Source organism: Camelus bactrianus, chromosome 18, assembly GCF_048773025.1.
Source record: "Camelus bactrianus isolate YW-2024 breed Bactrian camel chromosome 18, ASM4877302v1, whole genome shotgun sequence".
Classification (NCBI taxonomy): Eukaryota; Metazoa; Chordata; class Mammalia; order Artiodactyla; family Camelidae; genus Camelus; species Camelus bactrianus.
Window position 1 is genome coordinate 17,272,232 of NC_133556.1, and position 21,127 is coordinate 17,293,358.

Here is a 21,127-nt window from a genome sequence, read left to right on the forward strand (position 1 = left end):
TAGATGACTTGTATTTTAGCATCACAATAATTTCATATTCTGTAAACATTCCAAACTATTCTATCAATGCTTAGGAAACAATCCATAATGCACTCATTATATAAGTTTGTTTCAATTCTTAAAATCAGAAATGCTCCAAGTTGCCCAAAGAACCCCTGGCTCAGGATTTCAAAATGATTGTACAAATGTGTTTGCCTCCTCCTTTCTACTCTACCTCACTGAAATGACAGAGGAAAAGATACCAAATCCATTCAGAGCTGATGAATAAACAAGAGCAAAGGAAGATATAAACATAAGAGAAGTCTTAAATGTCGGTATGTGCCATCCTCTGGTGGAGCTCCAGAGAGGCTCCACGATCATGGCCGACTGAACAGAGATGAGCACGGAGCAAAGACTGTGTAAGGAATAGAAAGGCCACACCTACTCAAGTCCTCCTATCCCTATGCCAACCTGGCCACAGGTAGCCAATGCATTTAAATCCAGCCTAAAAACAAAGAAACATTCTAAAATGAAACTTGCCAAACAAAACCCTTCATACACACAGAGCTCCACAAGAGCATCCCCACCCTCACCTCTTCAAGGTAGGGGGCTACTCGGTAATGAAATCTATGCAAAGTTGGAGGAAACTTAACTCAAGTTACATACATTAATTACCCTAGAGTTTAGAACCTAAACCTTCATTCACTACAACAGACAACCAAAAACCATGAGATACTTAATATCAACACACAAAGAAAAAGTACCTAATTCTGCCCTGAGGAAGCATTCCAGAGGGGACATGATGAATATCAGGCAGAAAAGGAGAGGTTCAAGGGACATGACCTAGACATTTGGGAAATGGTAAATAATTTATATAGGCTGAGTGCATGCATACGGCAGAGGGGATGCAGTAGAAGATAAAATGACAAACACAGACAAATACCTTAGAAACTAGAGGTGGGTACTGTGGGTGCACTGTAATGAGATTACACAAAACTTAAGTTGGCTTTGCTGATGGAAGAAACTGAGAGGAGATGCAGGAAGACAGTGAAAAACAAAATGAGTGACATTATGTATAACTGATAACTTAGTAAAGTTAAGTATATGACTGGTAAAATCAGAAGATGGAAGTAGAGGATGATAACTTGCTGCATTCCACTGCCGTTTTGTTCTGTAGCTCTGTCATGTGGCTAAGAGAGTCGCAAAGCACATTCAGGCCAACTGTAACCATGACTCACTAGCATCCTGTGTGAGGGAGGTAATGAGAGTGAGCAAGCTCACTCACTATAATCCTTGGAAGCCAAGGATCAAGAAAGCCGCAGCATGAAAGTAAAATTAGTAAACAAAGGCAATTAAGTTACACCATTGCAATGTTACTCAACAAAAGCTAATTTCTAGTTCTAAATACTTAAATCTTCTTCAGCCTCAGTTTCTTCATTAAACTGAGGCTAAATTACTGTATGCATCTACTCTACAACATTTTTATAAGGTTTAAATAAGGAGTGCTTCCTTAACCTACTTAAGTACACAAACATCTAGTCAGGAACCCTCTCCCAATTCTCAGTGACACCCCAAAGACTGTACTCTGCTTTTGTCAAGACATTCAGGATCACTTATCATACAGAAACATCACAAATCTTCAGCATTTGTTCTTTGTGTCTGCCTGTGAATTACGGACAAGTCCTTTTTAAATCTTGTTCTCTGTCCCTCTAATTTTACTCTATAGGATGTTTCTTTACTATTTACCTGGAATTTCTCCTCCCTTCTCAAACTTCATTTTGAAGGCTTTTCGATGACATTAGCAAGTGTTTTCCTGTCCAAAAATAGTCTTGTAGTACTTAAAAGATGTACCACATTTCCTCAAGGAAATATTATAGTATCAGTCAATACCAGAAGCGTAAAAGAAAAAACACTGTTATCACAGAGGACTAACCACACTTTTCCCACATCTCCTTCAGAAAGCCAACTGGAAAAAATATATATAAATATACCACCTGTGCTAAAACACTTCACTTGCAGAATTTAAATGCTGGTGGAGATCTGTTTAAGATATTTAATTCTATAATTCACCATATCTATCAAAAGGAGTATGGGTTGATTAGATTTAATAGGTCTAAGTGGTCCATCATATTTGCTACATGCTCCACAAAGACAGCACTCCAGCAATTACATTCAGTAATCATTGATCCCCTGAAAGTTAGTAGGACACCTCAAATACGCAAGTTCTGGACCTAGGAATGAGAACAAATCTCTGTGTGATTAAAATGTTACAGTGACAGGGGGAAGCTTTAGCTCAGCGGTAGAATATGTGCTTAGCATGCACCAGGTCCTGGGTTCAATCTCCAGTATCTCCATTAAAATAAAAATTAAATAAACTTATATAACCTCTTCCCCTAAAAAAAAAATGTTTAAAGAAAATGTTACAGTGACTATGCTGGGCACTTGGTGTACATTTATGTATATTTTCCCATTTGTCACTTTTTAAAAAATGATAGGTACAAATAATTCCCTTCTATAGATGAAGAAACTGAAGCTAAAAAAGGTTAAATGACTTGTCCAAGGTCATATGGCTAATTCAGGGTGGAGACAGGATTCAAATCTAGGTTCTCAAAGTCATGGTCTTCCCCTTCCCCTACACCATGGTATCTCCCCTCCCAAAGTAAAGTAGGACTTTACTCTCTTTTCAGGAGCCACAGAAAATAAATCCTCTTCTTTTGGATAGGTTAAGTGACAGATCTTCTCACTTAATATTTTTCCTCCAGACTGTGTGCCTCCTTTTCTTATTTCTTTCTACCTTTTACAAGAACACTTAACAGAATGTATTGCAGGAAACACAAAGTATTAGAGTTCCAAGAATCATGAATGTGTTATCAGGAGGAAGAACAGCAAAAGAATCAAAGAAAAAAACTGAACAGCAACTGGTTTTAACAAGAGGGACCAGGCATTATTGATATTTAAGACAGCAGTTTCAGTGCTTTTATTTTGTGAATGTTTGTGGGATGGTGATGTGAAAGAAACAACTAGACTACAACTAGATAATAACTGTAAGGTCTCATATTTGAGGAGTTCAACAGTTTTGTTTTGTTGTTTAAGAGAGAAATAGGAAGGTAGCTAAAACACTATCAGAAGTAAGGGAAAAAAACTCATGAAAAATGCATGATGCATGACAGACTGCATAGTATGCTATCATTTGTGTAAATAGCAAGGGAGAGGATATGTATTTATATTTGCCTGTATGTGTATAAAATGATTCTAAAAGAACACTTAAGAAACTAATAGTAATTGTGAAGGAGGAGGCAGGAGGAACTATGCACGTGGGGGACAAGAGGAAGGAAGATCTCACTGTATAAACTTTTTCAGATAGCATTTTAATTTCTGAGCCATGGGAATAAGCATTCAAAAATTAAATATTAAAAAATTTCAAGTATTAATATCAAATGAGTAAGTTTTAATATTTAAAAAATAAAAGGCTATTCTCCATTTTTGGTCTGCTGGAAGATTTGGGGTCATGAATGCATGCTATATTTTGTCAGATTTCTTTACTGTAGCTATGGAAATAATTACAGAATTTTTGTCATTTGATTGCTGATACGATTAATTGTATCAATGGATTTCCTAGTATTGAGGCAAGCTTGCATTTGCTTGTATGAACCCAACCCAATTATATTATTTAAAAAAAATAAATTGCTGGGTTTTCTTTCTAATAAAGGCAAAAAACTATAATGCTATGCTATTTTCTTATACTAACTTCCTTGGCAAAAATGTTCAAGAATAATAATATCCAGTGCTGGTGACAATGAAAGTTACGAGGTTTTCTCTTATATTATACCTCGTGGAAAACTACTATAACCTTTTGGACAGTGTTATGGTAATAGTTTTAACAATTAAAGTTATACAAAGTCTAATCAGCCACCTAACTCTTCAGAATGTATCTTACAGTAATAAAGCACTAGTACACAAGGTCATAAGCATATGAAACTTTGCTGAAAGCTTCACAAGGCCTGAAAAGCAGAAAAACTAAATGTTCATCAGTAAAGAAATGGCTATATAGTAGCATAGCATATCGTATTGAAAAGAAGGTGATCTGTTTATTGATTTGACGAAACGTCCCTAACACGCTGTTAAATGAAAAAAAGCAATTTACAGATGGGTGAACGGTATTAACCCATATTTTTTAATTGTCTGTATATGTTTCTATAACTTTACACAAATTTCAGGAAATTCATGAGGAAATGCTCTCCTGAACTAGGAACATTAGAGTAACCTCACAACTGAACTAAGTATTTAGGGAAACTGATAAATTTTTAAAAAGTGTATCACTATTTTAAATGTTATGCATTAATTTTGTAAATTAGTACAAAATTTTTTTTTTTTTAAAAAAAACCATGTCTAGGATTTGCTTTTACTACTCCAGGCCCCACCCTATCCTCTCAAAAAAGTAAAAGAGAAAAATGAAACAAGATTGATAAAATGTTGGCAAATGCTGAAACCAGGTAAAGGGTACACGAAGATTCTTCATTGCTTTATTTTTGTGTATGTTTAAAATTTTCCATAATAATAGAAAAATAAAAATCACAAGCCTCCACATCAACGATTAAAGGCAATAAAGAGGCAGATTAGAGACAGAGGAAGAAGCAGATGAGTGTAAGAACCAAGAGTCTTTGGAAAAGGAAGAGGATGGGTGAGGGAAATGTCCATAACAGCAGCAGGACAGACCTGGGATTTAGAAAGCCCTCCCTGGACCTGCTCTTCCTGATGTTTGACAGTCAGTCTTCCCTACATTCCCAACATGAATATCATTAAAAGCAATCACTTCCAAAGGATACTCCCGTAAACTGCTGTCGGAAATATGGACTAGTAAGGACCTCTGGTGAGCAATTCGAAAGTACCTATTAATATTAAAATTTTAAATGTCACTATGTTATGACCCATCAATTTTAATCTAAGCCTCTAGAAAAGGAAATGTACAAAAATAGATAATAGCCTTAAAAGCCAATCGGCAGGAAAAAACTGAACAAATCATAATGCAGTCATACCATGGAATACTACACATTAGTTTAAAAAAAAGTGGGGGGTGGGGAGGGATTGTAGAATTCCACGATGTGCAGGAAAGAGTTAACACAGCAGGTCTGAGACCGATTCTAGGAAAAAGCACTGCAAGGTTGGCCCTTGGCTGGAGTCAGGGAACTTAGACTTCAGGAAGGTTCTACAAATCCCTAACTGATAACACGGGTAAACTTAGTACAAACAATACAGTTCTGCTGAAAACCTACTTTCCTTCTTGCAGTCCGGAATTCTGGTACACTTAGGCAGCAGGTACCTACATTATCAGTCCTGAACAAAAAACCCTGAATTTCTAATGGGCTCTCCTGGTAGATATTTTATACATGTTGTCATAATTTGATGCTAGAGAAGTTAAGCACATCCGTGTGACACCACAAGGAGAGAAACCTTGGAACCTTGCCCCTAGTTTCCTCCAGATTTTGTCCCACGTGCCTTTTCCCTTTACTGATTTTGCTTTGTATACTTTCACTGTAATAAATCATAGCTATGAGTATGACTATGTGCTGAATCCTGCAAGTCCTTCTAGTGAATCAAACCTGAGGGTGGTCTTTGGGACCACCAACAAACATGGGTTTACAGACAAAGATCTCTAGGACACACTGCTAAGTCAAAAAAAGGTCAAGGTCCAGACAGTATATCACTTGCTAGGAAAACAAAAAGAAAATCCCATTAAAAAGTACACACTTTCCACAGTATAGTAGGGAAGCAGAGGGAAGCAGACCCTCAAGGTATTGGGATGAGCTGACTCTCTGCATCCAAAACTATTTAATAATAAACTACACAATGTTTAATCAATAAACCACTAAGAATGTCCTTAGGGATTCCTGTAAGTCAAGCAGTTTGCTGTGCACTAGGAGAACCCAAACAGAAAACAGTTTTAAACTACAATTTTGTAGGAACAAAACTGAACACACTTGAAATAAAGAAACAAGCAATCACTTGGTAGAGGCTGTAAGCAAGTTTAGGAAAATAAGACATGCATATGAGCTGTTACAGCTGAAGGCTTCACAGAGCAGTTAAGTTGTTGATCTTGGTCTTAAAGAAGAGGCAGGATTTCTACAGAGAGAGGTGGGCCTTTTCCCACAAGGGAACACAGAAGGGTATGGACACCAGCAAAGCAGAGACTTAGCGTGGCAATGTCAGGGGCCAGTATTGATTGGGATAGAAAAAAGGAGAAAAATCGTTGTGTAAAAGTAGGAAATAAATCTGCTACACACAGTGAGAAGACCGTTGCAGTAATCCAGGTAAAAGTTTAATGTCCTGAACCATGATGGTGGCAAAAGGAAATGAAAAGCAAAGAATAAATCCAAGACAGTCGTAAGAAATTGGGATAGTTGACAATATTAGTTAAGAATGACAAAAGAGACCCAGGTTAATGACAACTCCAGATTTCAGAAAGCAAAAAATTTAAAATGACAGCTCTATAGTCAAAATTGGTAATAATGGGACAGAGAAAATAGGGGGGCAAATTTCCAGAGGGCCCAACTAGCCTATCAGTCACAGCTTACCATAAGCCAGCTCATAGTCACACAGAAGCCAGCTGTATGTTACAAGCTAGTTATGAAAATAGTTTCACATCTTCTGCCAAAAAATGTTGTTCACCTACTTTTCCCCTTACACTTTATTCTATTCTCTCCCAGCCTTCCCACTTCTCCTTTTTCTATCTGCTTGCCAGCCTCTTCTTTTCCCCTCCTTGTCCTCCTACACCTAAATTAATCACCAAAGCCAGTCTAGCACTACACAACAGGAAGTAAGTCACTGGTAACCTTCAAAACCATAATTTCACCAGATAATAGAGATGGAAACCCAACTGCTGCAAAACTACGTTAAGAGTGATCAGATTTTCAAAAATTTTGGCCATGATATAAAGAAAAAAGAATAAAAATGAAGTGTTTTCGTTTGTTTTTTTGGTTTTTTTTTTTTTTTTTTTTTGACTAAGGAAGACTAGTACTTGTTTGGAAGTCCTTATCTAAAAGGGGTAAGGAATAAAGGTATCAGAGAAGGTGATGACAGATGAGGTATCACTTCAAGAAGGGCCAGTTTATAGTCACAGGTAGTTTATATCTGCAAATACTCAAGTACTTACATAAAATTGATACACCCATAAAACTGAATGCTATGCCGCTGTAAAACAGATAAAGAAGATTTCTGGTATGAAAGGATCTGGAAGGTGTATAGTTAATTGGGGGAAAAAAAAACTAAGGTTAAAAAGGGTTGAGATAAGAACACATATCCTCATGTGCTTGTATTTGCATAAATTCTGGAAGCACACACACAGGTTAACAAAAATACCTACTTGTGACAGGAATATGTAGAGAAAAAGAGGACAAAAGACAGGATGGCAGCAATATTATATATTTCCAGATAGCATTTGACTTTGAACCATAAAGCATAGGCAGAAAGCTTTGTTTTGAGGCACAGGTGGTAGTGAAGTCACCATATCTTCCTCTTAAGAGGAGAAAATAGGATATGATGAAGTAGCAGTGAAGATCCAGATGATACATAATCTGGATTTCTTCAAAAAGAGGCTGAGTTTGAAGAAGGCCTCTACTAGCCTCATAATCTGAGCAATAAAATAATGCTAGTAAAGGATTACAACCCACTGAATAAAAAAGGAATCCATGAGTCCCTACTGATATGAATAAATGAATGAATGGATGAATTAATAGGGTAAAGATGCAGATTGTACAGTAGAATGTCAACTAATGCAGCAAGAATAATGGACTTAGAAAATCACTATTTGGCAATCCATTGATTCAGGCAAGAATCTTAATGGGAAATAAGATGTTTACATAGTCTCAAAGTTCTTCCAACAATAGCATGATTAATTACAAAGGGGAAAATACTAACTTTACAGTGGTGAAACCCAACATATATCACATCTTAACCAAGTAGTTGAAGTTACCATCACCAATAATGGGACGAATGGACATCGTGCTCCTCTTGACATGATGCACTAAGCAGAACACATCAGTCCTGTGCTACTCCTGCCAAAAGTGCACAACATGAATCTAATCAAGACAAATACAGACAGAGGGACATCTGACCAAATAACCAGCCTGTACTCTTTTAAAAATATCAAGGTCTTCAACAACAAAGAAAGACTGAGAAACTGTTCCAGAACACAGGTGGTTAAGCAAACATGAAAACCAAATGTATTCCTACATTAAATCCTAGGCCAGAAAAAAAAAGGTTTTTTTTTTTATTTGCTCTAAAAGGTATTATTGAGACAGTCAGCAAAATTTGAGTAAGGTTTGTAGATTTGCTATTAAGATTCTACTGATATTACTTTTCTAATTTTAATAATGGCACTGTACTAAGAAAATGTCTCTGACCTTAGGAAATAAATATTTAAGTTTTTAGGGGTAAAAGGATATCACGTCTCTAAGCTACTCTCCAATAGTCCAGGGCTGGGGGTGGGGGGACCAATATGCTTTTTTTTTTAAACATTTTTTATTGATTTATAATCATTTTACAATGTTGTGTCAAATTCCAGTGTTCAGCACAATTTTTCAGTCATACATGGACATATACACACTCATTGTCACATTTTTTTCTCTGTGAGCTACCATAACGTTTTGTGTATATTTCCCTACGCTATACAGTATAATCTTATTTAGCTATTCTACAATTTTGAAATCCCAGTCTATCCCTTCCCACCCTCCGCCCCCTTGGCAACCACAAGTCTGTATTCTCTGTCTATGAGTCTATTTCTGTCCTGTATTTACGCTTTGTTTTTGTTTGTTTGTTTGTTTGTCCAATATGCTTGTAGAAAGAAAATGAGAAAGTAAATGTGGTTAAATGTCAATATTCAAGGAATACAGATGAAGGATATTCAGGAATTTTTTGCTCTATTCTTAAAAAATTTCTCTAGGACTTAAATTATTTTAAAATAAAAAGCTCAGGTTGAGGACAGTTGGTGAGATTAGAATTTTAAGAGAACGGATACCCCTTCCCATAATAACAGAAGCAATGTATAGCTTACAAGGTACTCTGAGACGTCATCTATTTTGAGCCCACAACACCAAAACACAGAACTGATGTTTTTCCCATATGACACTTAAAGAAACCAAGGATTGGAAAGTCTAAGTGACTTGTATAATACAAGGCAATGGTTAAGGCTGACCCAAAATCTGGTTGCTAAACTAACCGTCCTAAATCTACTCCTCTTTTTAGGCTTAACTTAATTGCTAGTTCCTTCATGATTCTTTTCAACTCATACAAACCTCACCCTTTACCTTCAATTAAACAATGCTTATTTTCTAATTATTTCTGATGTTAATCTCACTCTTCCAAATAGAACTAATTACTGTTCTGGGGACAAAAATCAGTTCTACTTGTACTCCCCCAGCATTAGGTACTGCAGTTAAATACCAATTCCTGCTTTCTTGCCTTTACTAACACTACCCCATCCACCATCAAACATGCACTCTTTTCACTCTTTCTTTTACCCACATTCTACTTCTTTAAGGACCAGTTTAAATCCAATCTATTCAAACAAGCATTTCCTGGGCAGCACAGCATGAGTTTAAGAGCTCTGGCTCCAATCCCAAAGAGAAGTGGGCTTAAATCTCAATTCCATTACCTTGTGTAAGCAACTTGTTTAATTTCCCTAAAGCCTCCATCTCCTCATTTACAAGAGGTCTTAAATTGTACCTCCCTTGTTGGGTTGTTGTGAAGATTAAATAAGGTAATGCAGAGGAAGTGCTTAAGAGATGAACATAAGTGTACACTAAACATGAGCTGCAAGAGGCTAGGTACAAAAGGCTGCACTAGCCTAAGGTTAGGAGACAAAGAAGGTTGTAACCAAAGAAAGGAGAGCATACAGTAGAAAACAGAATTAACACACCTCTTAGAATGGCTATCATCAAGAAGACAAGAGGTAAAAAGTGTTGGCAAGGACATAGAGAAAAGGGAACCCATGTGCACGGCTGTCAGGAATGGAGAAAACAGTATGGAAATTTCTCAAAAAATGAAAACTACAACAACTAATGACCTAGCAATCCCACTTCTGAGTATATAGCCAAGAGAAATGAGAAATGAAAACAGCATATCAAAAAGATATTTGAACTCCATGTTCATTGCAGCATTATTCACCATAACCAAGATATAGAAACAATCTAAGTGTCCATGGATGGATGATGGTGTGGTATATGCATACAATGGAATATTATTCAGCCATGAGAAAGAAGAAAATTCTGCAATTTGCAACAACATGGATTAACTTTGAGAGCATTAAGTGAAATAAGTCAAAGAAAGACAAATACTGTATGATATCACTTATACATGGAATCTAAAACAGCTGAACAACAGAATGGTGGTTATCAGGGGCAGGTTGGGGGGGGGGATTGAGATGCTGTTAAACAGCACAGACTTGCAACTAAAAGAGGAATGAATTTTGTAAACCTAATGTCCAGAATAGTGATTACAGTTAACAATATTGGTATATACGTCAAAGTTGCTAAGAGACTAGATTTTAAATGTTCTCACTGCAAAAAGGAAATGATAATTATGTGACATGACAGCAGCAGTCATACTAGAATACAGCAGACCCCTGAACAATGCAGGGGTTAGGGGCACTGGCCCTACACAGTCAAAAATCTGCATATAACTTTACAGTCAGCCCTCCATAGTCACAGTTCTGCATTAGCGGATTCAACCAACCACAGATCGTGTAGTATCATGGTATGTATTTAATGGGAAAAAATCCACATATAAAGTGGAACCATACAGTTCAAACCTATGTTGTTCAAGGTCAACTGTATATAAATGTTTCAAATAAGCAAGTTGTACACCTAAAACTTACACAAAGTTAGATGTCAATTAAGTCTCAATAAAACACACACACAAGGGCAATGCACTAACTGCTGGGTGAGGGGGGGAGAAGAAAATGGAACTGATTTTATTTTTCAATCATACCTTAAAGCTGGAAAAAAATTTTAAAGTGAAAATGGAACCAGATATATAAACACAATTATTATTATACACTGCAGAATGAGGTAGATGCCAAACCAGCAACTCAAGACCTCAGACTCCAGATTCCAAACCAGACCATCCAAGGTACCAAACATAACACAAGCAGAGACAAAGATAACACCAGAAGACAAAACTGCAGATCAATAACCTTGTGACCATAGACACAAAAATCCTCAACAAGAGACTAATAAATCAAGTGTAGCAACATATAAAAAGGATTATATGCTATACTCAACTGGGACTTATCCCAGGAATGCAAGGTTGGTTTAATACATGAAAGTCACTGTAACATAACATTATTAGAGCAAAAAATAAAACTACATGGTCTCAGTAAACACAGAAAAAGCATCTGACAAAGTTCAACATCATTTCATGACAAGACAAAACCATTCAAACTAGGAACAGAAGAAAATTTCCTTAACCTGATAAAGGCCATCTATAAAAGCCCATAGTTCACATTACACTTAATGCTTAAGACTGAATGCTTTTCATCTAAGATCAGAAACAAGACAAGGATGTCCACTCTTGCCACTCCTATTTAACACTGCATTATATGTTCTAGCCAGAAAAACACAGGCAAGAAAAACAAATAAAAGGTACCAAGATTGGAAAGGAAATTATAAAACTAACTGTTCACAGATGACATGATCTTACATATAAAAAGTCCTAAGGAATACACACAGAGACTATTAGAAATAATAAACAAGTTCAGCATAGCTGCAGGATACAAGATCAACATACAAAAATCAACTAGTTGATGTACCACAACATGGATGAAACTTGAAGATATTATGTAAGTGAAATAAGCCAGTCACAAAAGGACAAAGCCTATGATTCCACTGCATGAGGTACCTAGAACAGTCAAATTAATACAGAAAGAAAGTGGAATGGTGGTTTCCAGGGGTCCAGGGGAGGGGAGAATGGCGAGTTATTGTTTAATACGTACAGAGCTTCAGTTTTGCAAGATGAAAAGAGTTGTGGAGATGGATCATAGTGACAGTTGCGCAACATTGTGGATGTGCTTAATTTCACTGAAATGTACACTCAAAATGGTTAAGATGGTAAACTGAACATACCACAATTTTAAACTTTTGTGCTACAAAGGACAACATCAAGAAAGTGAAAAGGCAATCCACAGAATGGAAGAAAATATTTGTACATCATGCATCTAATAAAGGACTTGTATCTAGAATACATAAAGAACTCTTTCCGTTCAACAATTTAAAAAAAAAAACAAATTTTTTAATGGGCATATGACTTGAATAGACATTTCTCCCAATCAAATACACAAGTGACCAATAAGCACATAAAAAGATGCTTAACATTATTAATCATTAGGGAAATGCAAATCGAAACTACAATGAGGTATCGCTTCACATCGACTAAGATAACTTAATCAAAAAGAACAATAACAAGTGTTGGTGAGGATGTGGAGAAAATGGAACACTCATACATTGCTGGTGAAAATGTAAAATGGGTGCAGCTGCTCTGGAAACAGTTTGGTAGTTTCTCAAAAATTTAAACACAGAATTACCATATGCCCAAGCAATGCCACTCTAAGGTATATACCCAAGAGAACTGAAAACATTATGTCCACACAAACACTTGTGCATGAATATTCATAGAATCATTATTCATAACAGCCCCCAAATGAAAGCAACCCTAATGCCCATCAATAAATGGATACACAAAATATGGTATAGCTAAATAATGGAGCATTTCTTTTTTTGCCCATAAAAAGAATAAGGTGATACATGCTACAACATGTATGAACCTTGAAAACATGCTAAGTGAAACCAGCAATACAAAAGGCCACATGTTACGTGATTCCACTTATACGACATGTCCAGAATAGGCAAATCCATAGAGACAGAGTATAGATTTGTGATTGCCAGGGGCTGGAGGTGGGGTGAATGGAGAGCGACTGCCAAAGGTATAGAGTTTTTACTGAGGGAGGATATAAAAAAATGCTCTGGAATCAGGTATCTGTGATGATTGAACAACTCTGTAAATACACTAAACCACTGAATCATATACTTTAAAAGGGTGAACTTTATGGTATGTGAATTTTATCTTAATAAATGTTATCAAAAAAATTGAAAGAGAAATTGAAAGGAACATCCAGAGAAGGAGGAATTGAGGCTAGAACAAGAGGTAGTAGGGAGGAAGCTAAAAAGACAAGCTGAGCACACACAAGAGTTTGGGCTTAAATTCCAGAGTCACTATGGAGATAGCAGCAGTTTTTAAGAAATAGTGAATGACAGGCTCAGAACTGTGGCTTGAGCATGATTAACTTGCAACAGTGCAGAGAATATACACTGTATATTAGCTCTACCTGCTAGGAGTCTCACTTACGTGCCTCATATTGCCTGGGATTCACAAGTAGAATACTAAATAAAACATATTCCTCTGACAGCCTTTGTGTGGCCAGTTATCAAAAAAGTGAAGTAATACTTAAAAATACACCTAAAAACCAGTGCATATTTCACTCCACACAGCACTATTTCCTGTATTTTAAGGGGATTCTCCAAAATAATAAGAAGGGACCAAAGTCAACAAAACACAGACGTCAAAATTATAAAAATGTTCAATAACATTGCAGCAAGCTGCTCAACAAATGCTGGCTGACTCAAAACCACTAGTAAGAGCAAAACAAGTGACTTGGTTTAATCTTGTTTGTTATTATACAAAATCCAATCAATCACTGTTTGCATAAAATATCTTGTAAGGTTCAAAGTATAAAATTCTTTAACCAAGTTTCAATCTGTTTTGAACATTCCATTTGAAATGGGAAGTCAGCTGAGTCATGGTCACATAACATACTACTGTCTAAAAATCAAAACACTTTTCCCTAGATATAAGAAAAGAAACACTAGGATTTCTGCTTCATAGCTAGCTCAGAGTATGCGATTCCCTTAAAAAATAATACCACATTAACAGGACATTGAAACTATACAGTTGGCCTCCAGTAAGTTCCAAAAAGCAAAACATGAATTTGCCATACATGAGCAACAATCTACATAGCATTTACATTGTATTTATAACTATTTACGTAGTATTTACATTATATCAGGTATAAGTAATCTAGAGATGATTTGAAGTATATGAGAGGAGGGAGGGTACAGCTCAGTGGTAGAGTGCGTGCCTACCATGCACGAGGTCCTGGGTTCAACCCCCAGTACCCCAACCAAAAGTGATAAATAGATAAACCTAATCACCTCCCCCCTCAAAAATTTTAAAAAATAAAAATTAAAAATAAATACTTTAAAAATAAATAAAGTATATGGGAGAATGTGCTTTGGTTATATGCAAATACTATGCCATTTTGTATAAGGGACTTGAGCATCCTTGGATTTTGGTATCCTGGGGAGCAGGGAGTTCTGGAATCAATCCCCTTCAGATACTGAGGGACATAATTTCTTCTTTTCTTTCTTTCTTTTTTTTTTTTTTTGAGAGAACCTATGCCTTAGTCTAATGTTATTTTCTCTCTTTTAAATCTTAAAATCTCCCTTTTCTTGAGATTATTCAGCTTCTCTCACATCCTCCCTATAATACAAGGTTTCTTAGTCTTTGGGGAGCTATGAGCCTTTGAAATCTGATAAATGCTAAGGACTCTTTTTTCCTTTCCTTTTTTTTTTTTTTTTTTTTTTTTTTAAAGCACACATTCAATTTCTCAAACTACTTCACACCATCTGTGGTCCCTCTGTGGAATCCAGGATGAGAACCCCTGTTCTGGCAGCACAATGCCACTCTAATTTCAATGGGGCATTCTTTGGAAGAATGTACATCACAAGTCCAGCCCTATGTTTCATTTTCTTAGCAGGATTATCAGTTTATTACTGTGAGAGCCAAAAACAGGCAACTTTTATGTCTAACAATAAAAGAGCTACCTTCAGAATAACACTTCAAAAAAGCTGCAATCATTACAGCTGACCAATTTAAATATGAAGTCTTATAATTATTGTAACCTCAACTATTTAAAATTATACCTCAGTTTCACATTTTTTGGCATATCCTTAAATGAAAGAAACACTGAGTTAGTGTAAAGGTAAAAGTGCTGGGTAAACTTTCAGTTTATTTCCTTCAAAGTGGTGGGGGAGGGAGGCTGACATGACGCACTGGGAACACAACACCTATGTGTTATTCCTGCCAAAAAGTTTTAACCTGAACCATATACAGAAACAACCAGACAAATCCAAATTGAAGCCTGCAAGAACAAAAGGTTTGGACTATTCCAAAACGTCAATGTCATGAAAGGGGAAGAAATGGATAAGGAACTGCTCCTGATAAAAGGAAATTACAACTAAACTCAACCCTGGATTAAGGAATTGAGAGAAAAGAACAAATATGTTTTAACAGACATTATTAGGACAACTGGGAAAATTTGAACATGGACCAAACAGTACTGTAACAAAGTTACACTTCCCAGTGTATGATAATCATGTTATCTGTTATAGAGAATGTGCTTGTTCCTGGGAGATAAATGATGTCTTACTTAGAGATGAAGGGGCGTCACAGAACAAATGTGGCAAAATATTAGCAACTGGTAAACCTAGACAGAGATACAGGTGTTGGTTGCACTATTCTTGCCACTTTGCTGAATGTTAGGATGAGTTTTTAAAACTTTTTAAATGGGATGACATTTTCTTGATTTTAAAAGATGTCGTAAGTCAGTCCAAGCAGAATAGATACAGCAAATATCTATTTCAGTCTTTCCAATTATGGACAACACTTTTCAGGCTGTTATGAAACACAACTGCAAAGGACTCTAATTTATCGTTGCAGACTTACTTCAGATGCCAAAATTTGCAAGGTTACAGAATAGTACTCTGATTTTTTAATGATGTGTATATTTAAATTTTCCATAGAGGGCTGTTACACATTTAAAAATTAAGCTTAGAGTTTGTGATTCATTTATCCTACCTACTGATATACCACATAGCTGTCAAATTAAGCTAGAAAGAAACCTACCAATATGAAACTGCTGGCCTACAAACTTCACAGGGGGAAAAAAAACCAGAAAAGCTTAACAAAATCAGATGATGATTTTTTTTTTTTAAAATTCAGATAAAAGTTGATGAATCGCAAGAGCAGGGTCCACCTTACATAGGAAGACCTAACACCCTGATTTACTCCTTCTGTCCCTCAGTCTTTTCTTATTTAGCATGTCCCAGGCAAAAATGTCTCAGATAAAAATGTCCCAGTTCAGATGTTACATAATATGGTATACAGCATATACAACTCTTCTTATATCATGGCATTTCATGGCTGGTTTGCAAAAAAAAAAAAAAAATCAGCATGACATGAAGCATGTAACTTCTACTTTAGACAATACACTCAACAATATAGTAAATTAGTAAAATGGCCACAAACTATGTTGGCATAATTTTTACATTTTCAGAAAGGAGAAACCAAAGTCATCTTTTTTCTATTGTGCAATATAAAATACTGCCTAGCTGGAAGAACCCTATGGTTACAGTCACAAGGCCTGTTTGAACCCCAGCTCTGTCACTTGTTAAAGAATGTATAACCTTGGCCATGGCTTTCTCACTTGTAAAACGAAGGTATCAGAATACTAGCTGGTATCATGGCCCAGATTTAAGTACTCAGCAATTCTATCACCTTGGACTCCACAATATGGTTTGCTTGTTTGTTTTTTTTAAAACCAGATAAATTGAGTTAGAACAGATTTTTCTACAACTCTAAACTGTAACTTATCATCTTCTCTTCCCAAACTCTTATTCCTTTTCTCACCACTACCCTGTTCAGAGGCTGGGTCAATCTCTCACTCACCCAAAATGTGAAGACCCCTGTGTATTCAGAGTCCTCTCACAACTAATCCCAGACTAATTAGCTGCCAAACCCCAGATTCCACGTCTTTAGTATCTCACACTCTTCCGTCTTTTCTACTACCATATAATTCAGGTCTTTACCACCTCTTGCCTAAATAATTAGTTATATTTTTCTATCCTATCACCATTCTACCTAAAAGCATGTAATAGCTCTCCACAATGTAAGAGTTATGCAAAAAGTCCTCAACCTGCTATTCAAGAAACTACACCTGTCCCCATTCTTCTATGCCAATCCAACTGAACTACTTACTGCTATTTCAAAAGTCCCTGTACTTTCTGGATTTTGTCCCTTTGTTTCTGCTGTTGTTCCTATATTGCCCTTTTCTCTGCCTTTCAAAATTGATTCTATTTTTTAAAGTTTAGTTCCAATGGTGATCACTCAGATCTAGACATGATAGTTCCCTCTCCTGAATGGCCGGGATACCAGCAAAAAGCGACAATTTTAATGGCTGTCCGTGAATTAAGCCTACCTCATGTGGGCAACTAAATTTACCTACTGTGCCACTTTTACCTGGCACTGGTTACCCAGCACACTGTCCTAAGGGTTTGTTTGCACCTTAGCAGAGGAAAAGGAAAATGGCCATATAATGTCATCACTCATTCAGAGACTAGAGTTTCCAAACCTGGGGGTCTACACAATGGGAATCTGGAGTTCTACAGTATTAAAAGATATTTAGCACTTACAGACTGAACATTGAAAATCCAAATATTTGGCTATTTCAGGCAACATGAAAATCTAGAAAAGTGGAAGTGGCTCCCGCCCCTACTTCCCTGGGTAGGGGACATTTGGCAACATCTGAAGACATTTTTTGATTGTCACACATGGCAGGGGAGTACTTCTGGGAGATGCTGCTGAACATCCCACAACGCACAGGGCAGACTTCACAATAATAAATTATCTGGTCCAAAATGTCAAGTCTCAACAGCCCAGGCTGAGAAATTCTGATCTAGAAGTGTTGCGTGTATTTGTGGGTTTTACCTCCTCAAAGGTATTTTCAAATTTTTTGAGGTGAAAAATCATGCCTCTAGTGAGGCAACACAATACATTCTGAAGCATAACAGCTCCTCCAATTACCAGTGGTGTGGCCTCCTGAAAGTTAATTAACCTCTCTGTGCCTCAAAGTCTTCATCTGTAAAACAGGAATAATAAAAGTACCTACCTCCCAGAGTGTTACAGGATCAGATGAGTTAATGTCTTCAGAAAAGTGTGCCAGGCAGATAGTAAGCATTCAATAAATTCAGCTACTTCCATTCTTCCCCTCCCCAGTGCCTAGTCTTGCATTTGGAACATAGAAGAAGCTCAAGAAATGTTTACTAACTGAACACAGGATAATGTCGTGACTTCCTGGGGAGTCTGTTCTGGTCTAATAGATCTTAGCAACTAGCTAGCTCAGACCTCTCATTTTATAGATTAGAACAGAGAGGCTAAGTGATTTGCCAAGAGTCAAGGTCATACTGTAAGTGGCAAAGCTGGGATTCAAGCCCTTATACCGAGATCCCAAGTTCTATCCAACTGAAATAGCATATGAAAATTAATACCTGTATTAGACACAATTTTTAATTAAGTCCCAGAAAACCTCCATAGGAATCATATTGATATAGTTACCTGACAAAGCAAAAATAGAAGGAGAAATAGACTGACCCTCCAAGTTCTTTTCTGAAATTACACCTTAAAAACACAACCTGTTTTATTTAATGGTTTCATATTTCAATATTCCTTTAATAGAGTATGACAACAAAACTTATTTCAATATCCAACAGTTATTTAGTCAGTGACGTCAGGCTTAATTTCCTTAAAATGATCCTGAAATTATCTTGAATAACAGAAAATCTCTTATCTGGTAAACCAATGACGCCCATCCTTCACCAACTGAACAGATTCTTTAACAAGCACTTTAACAAATTCATACCTATAAAACTCGAAAGACTAACAATCTGAAATGATTCTATATGGTGAAAAAATATTCAGATGATTTGAACTGCGAATGTTAATAATCCCAACATAAACCTAAAACAATCACCAAGCACAAACTACATTAAGACCTCTGACAGAGAAATTTTATTTTATTCTGTCCAAGAGAAAGAGATCCCACTGATCAGGTTAATCTAGAAGTTTCTCTGAGTATCCCAATATAATGCAAAAGAAAACGGTGAATAATGAGAAAGGAAAAGACCGTAAGGCAGAAAATGAATGTGAAAAAGAGTTAAATACAGTGCAGTGCCCTAATACTTAAGCAATTACAGCTCAATAAAGCCAAGAATTTCCATAAAGGCGTCGTTTAAAAAACAAAAACTCCCTCTGTGGTAGTGAATTAAGTTACCAGTGCAAAAGCACTCAGGTCCAAAAGGAAAGAGACCCATGCACTGGGAACAGGTTTTTAATTATTTCACCAGCTGATAAAAAAAGAGCACACGCCGAACGTAGATATAAATGTAGCTTCAAAAGAAAACAAAACGCAGTTTATGCTCGGTAAAGTTCAAGGGCAAAACTGTTTCCAGTGCAACAGAATCCGCCTGACTACAATGTGTTGAAAAAAAAATGCGAACACATAGTATCTTTTTATAAAGGCAACAATTTGAGTTACAAAGTAATAACGGGGAAGCCAAAACAGTTTGACAGCCCGCCATAAGGGCCGCCTCAGTCATGACTCACACAATGCCTGCAACCATTTACAATAGTAATTAATGCACAAGTCCCCTAATTAAATTCTAAAAGGGTGAGAATGCTTTAACTAAGTTTACAAGAATTGCATTTCGCTGGGGTTTTCTCCCCCTAAAGAAAGGAACACACGCGTAATTACGCATCTCCCCGCAATCCCTCCATCCAGTATTCCCTCCGGCCTCTTCTCCCGAATGTCGGTTCCCTACATGCGAAAGAAAATGACACAGGGGAACTTCTAAACCTAGCAAGGACGAGCCGGGGTGGAAATACACGATTAATGGGGCGAGAGACGGAAAGCTCGCCCATCTTACCTGCTAAGATTCCTTTCTACGTCTTTGGTAGCTTTAGCTTCCAATTCTCTGGAACGGAAAAGAAAGAGAGAAAGAAGAGAGAGAAAGAGAGATGCGCGTGAAAACGGAGCTGCTGCGGCAGAGGCTCGCGCCCGGGCCGGATGGGGGAGGGGAGGGGAGCCCGGGGGGGCTCACAAAGCTGCGGGGCTGCAGCCCGGACTGCGGGCAGGCGGCGCGGACGAGCCGCAGCCCCCGGCCCGGCCCCAGCGGCGCAGCGAGGCCCCTCCAGGCCTCTGGCCCGGCCTCCTCAGCAGCGCAGCCGGCGCCCCCGGCGCCGAGGCCCGAGGTCTCGGAGACGCCCGGCGCTGCTGCCGCTGCCGCTGCCGCCGCCGCCGCCGCCCGCGGTCTCGGGCCCTGCGGCAGCGCCCGAGGCTCCTCCCGCCCGGAGGGAAGCCCCCGCCCCCGCCCCACTCACCTCATGTGTGTAAAGTGCACGAGCAAGTGGGGCGCGGCGAGTGAGGCTCGCGAGCCTCAAGCCCTCCGCAGCGCCGCGGGGAGAGGCCCGAGCCGCTGCACCAGCGCCATTTTCTACACCGACCCGCTGCCGCCGCCGCCGCCGCCGCCGCCACCGCTGCTGCCGCCGCCGCCGCCGCCGCCGCAGGCCCCAGACCGGAAGTGAATGCCCCGCTGGGCAACCCCTTCCGGGGGCGCCGCGGCCACCGGCCTCAAGATGGAGGCCCTAGCAACTGGACCAGCAGTCGGGGCAGGCCCTTGGCAACCGCTTGGGTGCGGCGCGCGGCCCCCGGCCGGACCTCCCTAGGAAGCGGGAGGTAGTCACAGCCTCCCGGGCGACCCTCACAACGGCTGGGGAGCCGCCGGGCCCTGAGCCTAGCCTTTCTCGCCGCGGCCGGTTCGGATCTGACTTGAGTCCCTCCCCTCCTCCTCCTCGTTCTTTGCTGCGACACAAGTTTCCTTCCCTGCTGCCCGGCCCCTCCCCCAACTGAAACACACCAAAAAAAAAAAAAAAAAAAAAAAATCGCCTAAACCGCAAAATCTACCCCTGCCGCAGCACGAAGAGCTCGCGCGGCTTTTGAAGTCTACCACTTCTAGATTATTTTTGACCTTGGGCCAATTATTGAACCTCTCCGCTTCTCTGTTTCCTCTTCAGGTAAAGAATGTATACCTGAGAATGACTGTGAGGTTGAAAAGCGATTTTTATCCACCGAATTTTGCAGACCATTTGACTCAGCAATTCCACTTGTGCAAATTCCTGTTCAGGAAATAATCCTGGAGAACTACAAATA

At 38.4% G+C, this 21,127-nt stretch overlaps 1 protein-coding gene and 1 non-coding gene across 13 annotated transcripts in view; one reads left to right on the plus strand and one right to left on the minus strand.

Moving 5' to 3' along the window:
- TNRC6A (trinucleotide repeat containing adaptor 6A) overlaps positions 1 to 20,789 on the minus strand; it is a 91,891-nt gene extending 71,102 nt beyond the window's left edge. For 3 of the 12 annotated variants that reach the window (XM_074346193.1, XM_074346192.1, XM_074346186.1), the window contains exons 1-2: positions 20,299 to 20,780; positions 19,845 to 19,892 (exon numbers count right to left, since the gene is read on the minus strand). Coding sequence is in view for 9 of the 12 variants with exons in the window: in XM_074346186.1 (XP_074202287.1) it covers positions 19,845 to 19,892; positions 20,299 to 20,303 (53 nt within the window). In the remaining 3 variants the exon portion in view is untranslated. Of the gene's footprint in view, positions 1 to 19,844; positions 19,893 to 20,298 lie in introns of all 12 variants that reach the window. The other 9 variants (XR_012500326.1, XM_074346190.1, XM_074346182.1 and 6 more) reach the window with 6 other exon arrangements.
- Positions 14,135 to 14,209, plus strand: TRNAG-ACC (transfer RNA glycine (anticodon ACC)). The gene has a single exon. It is a non-coding gene; the product is annotated as a tRNA-Gly (tRNA).
- Positions 20,790 to 21,127: the final 338 nt, after the last annotated feature.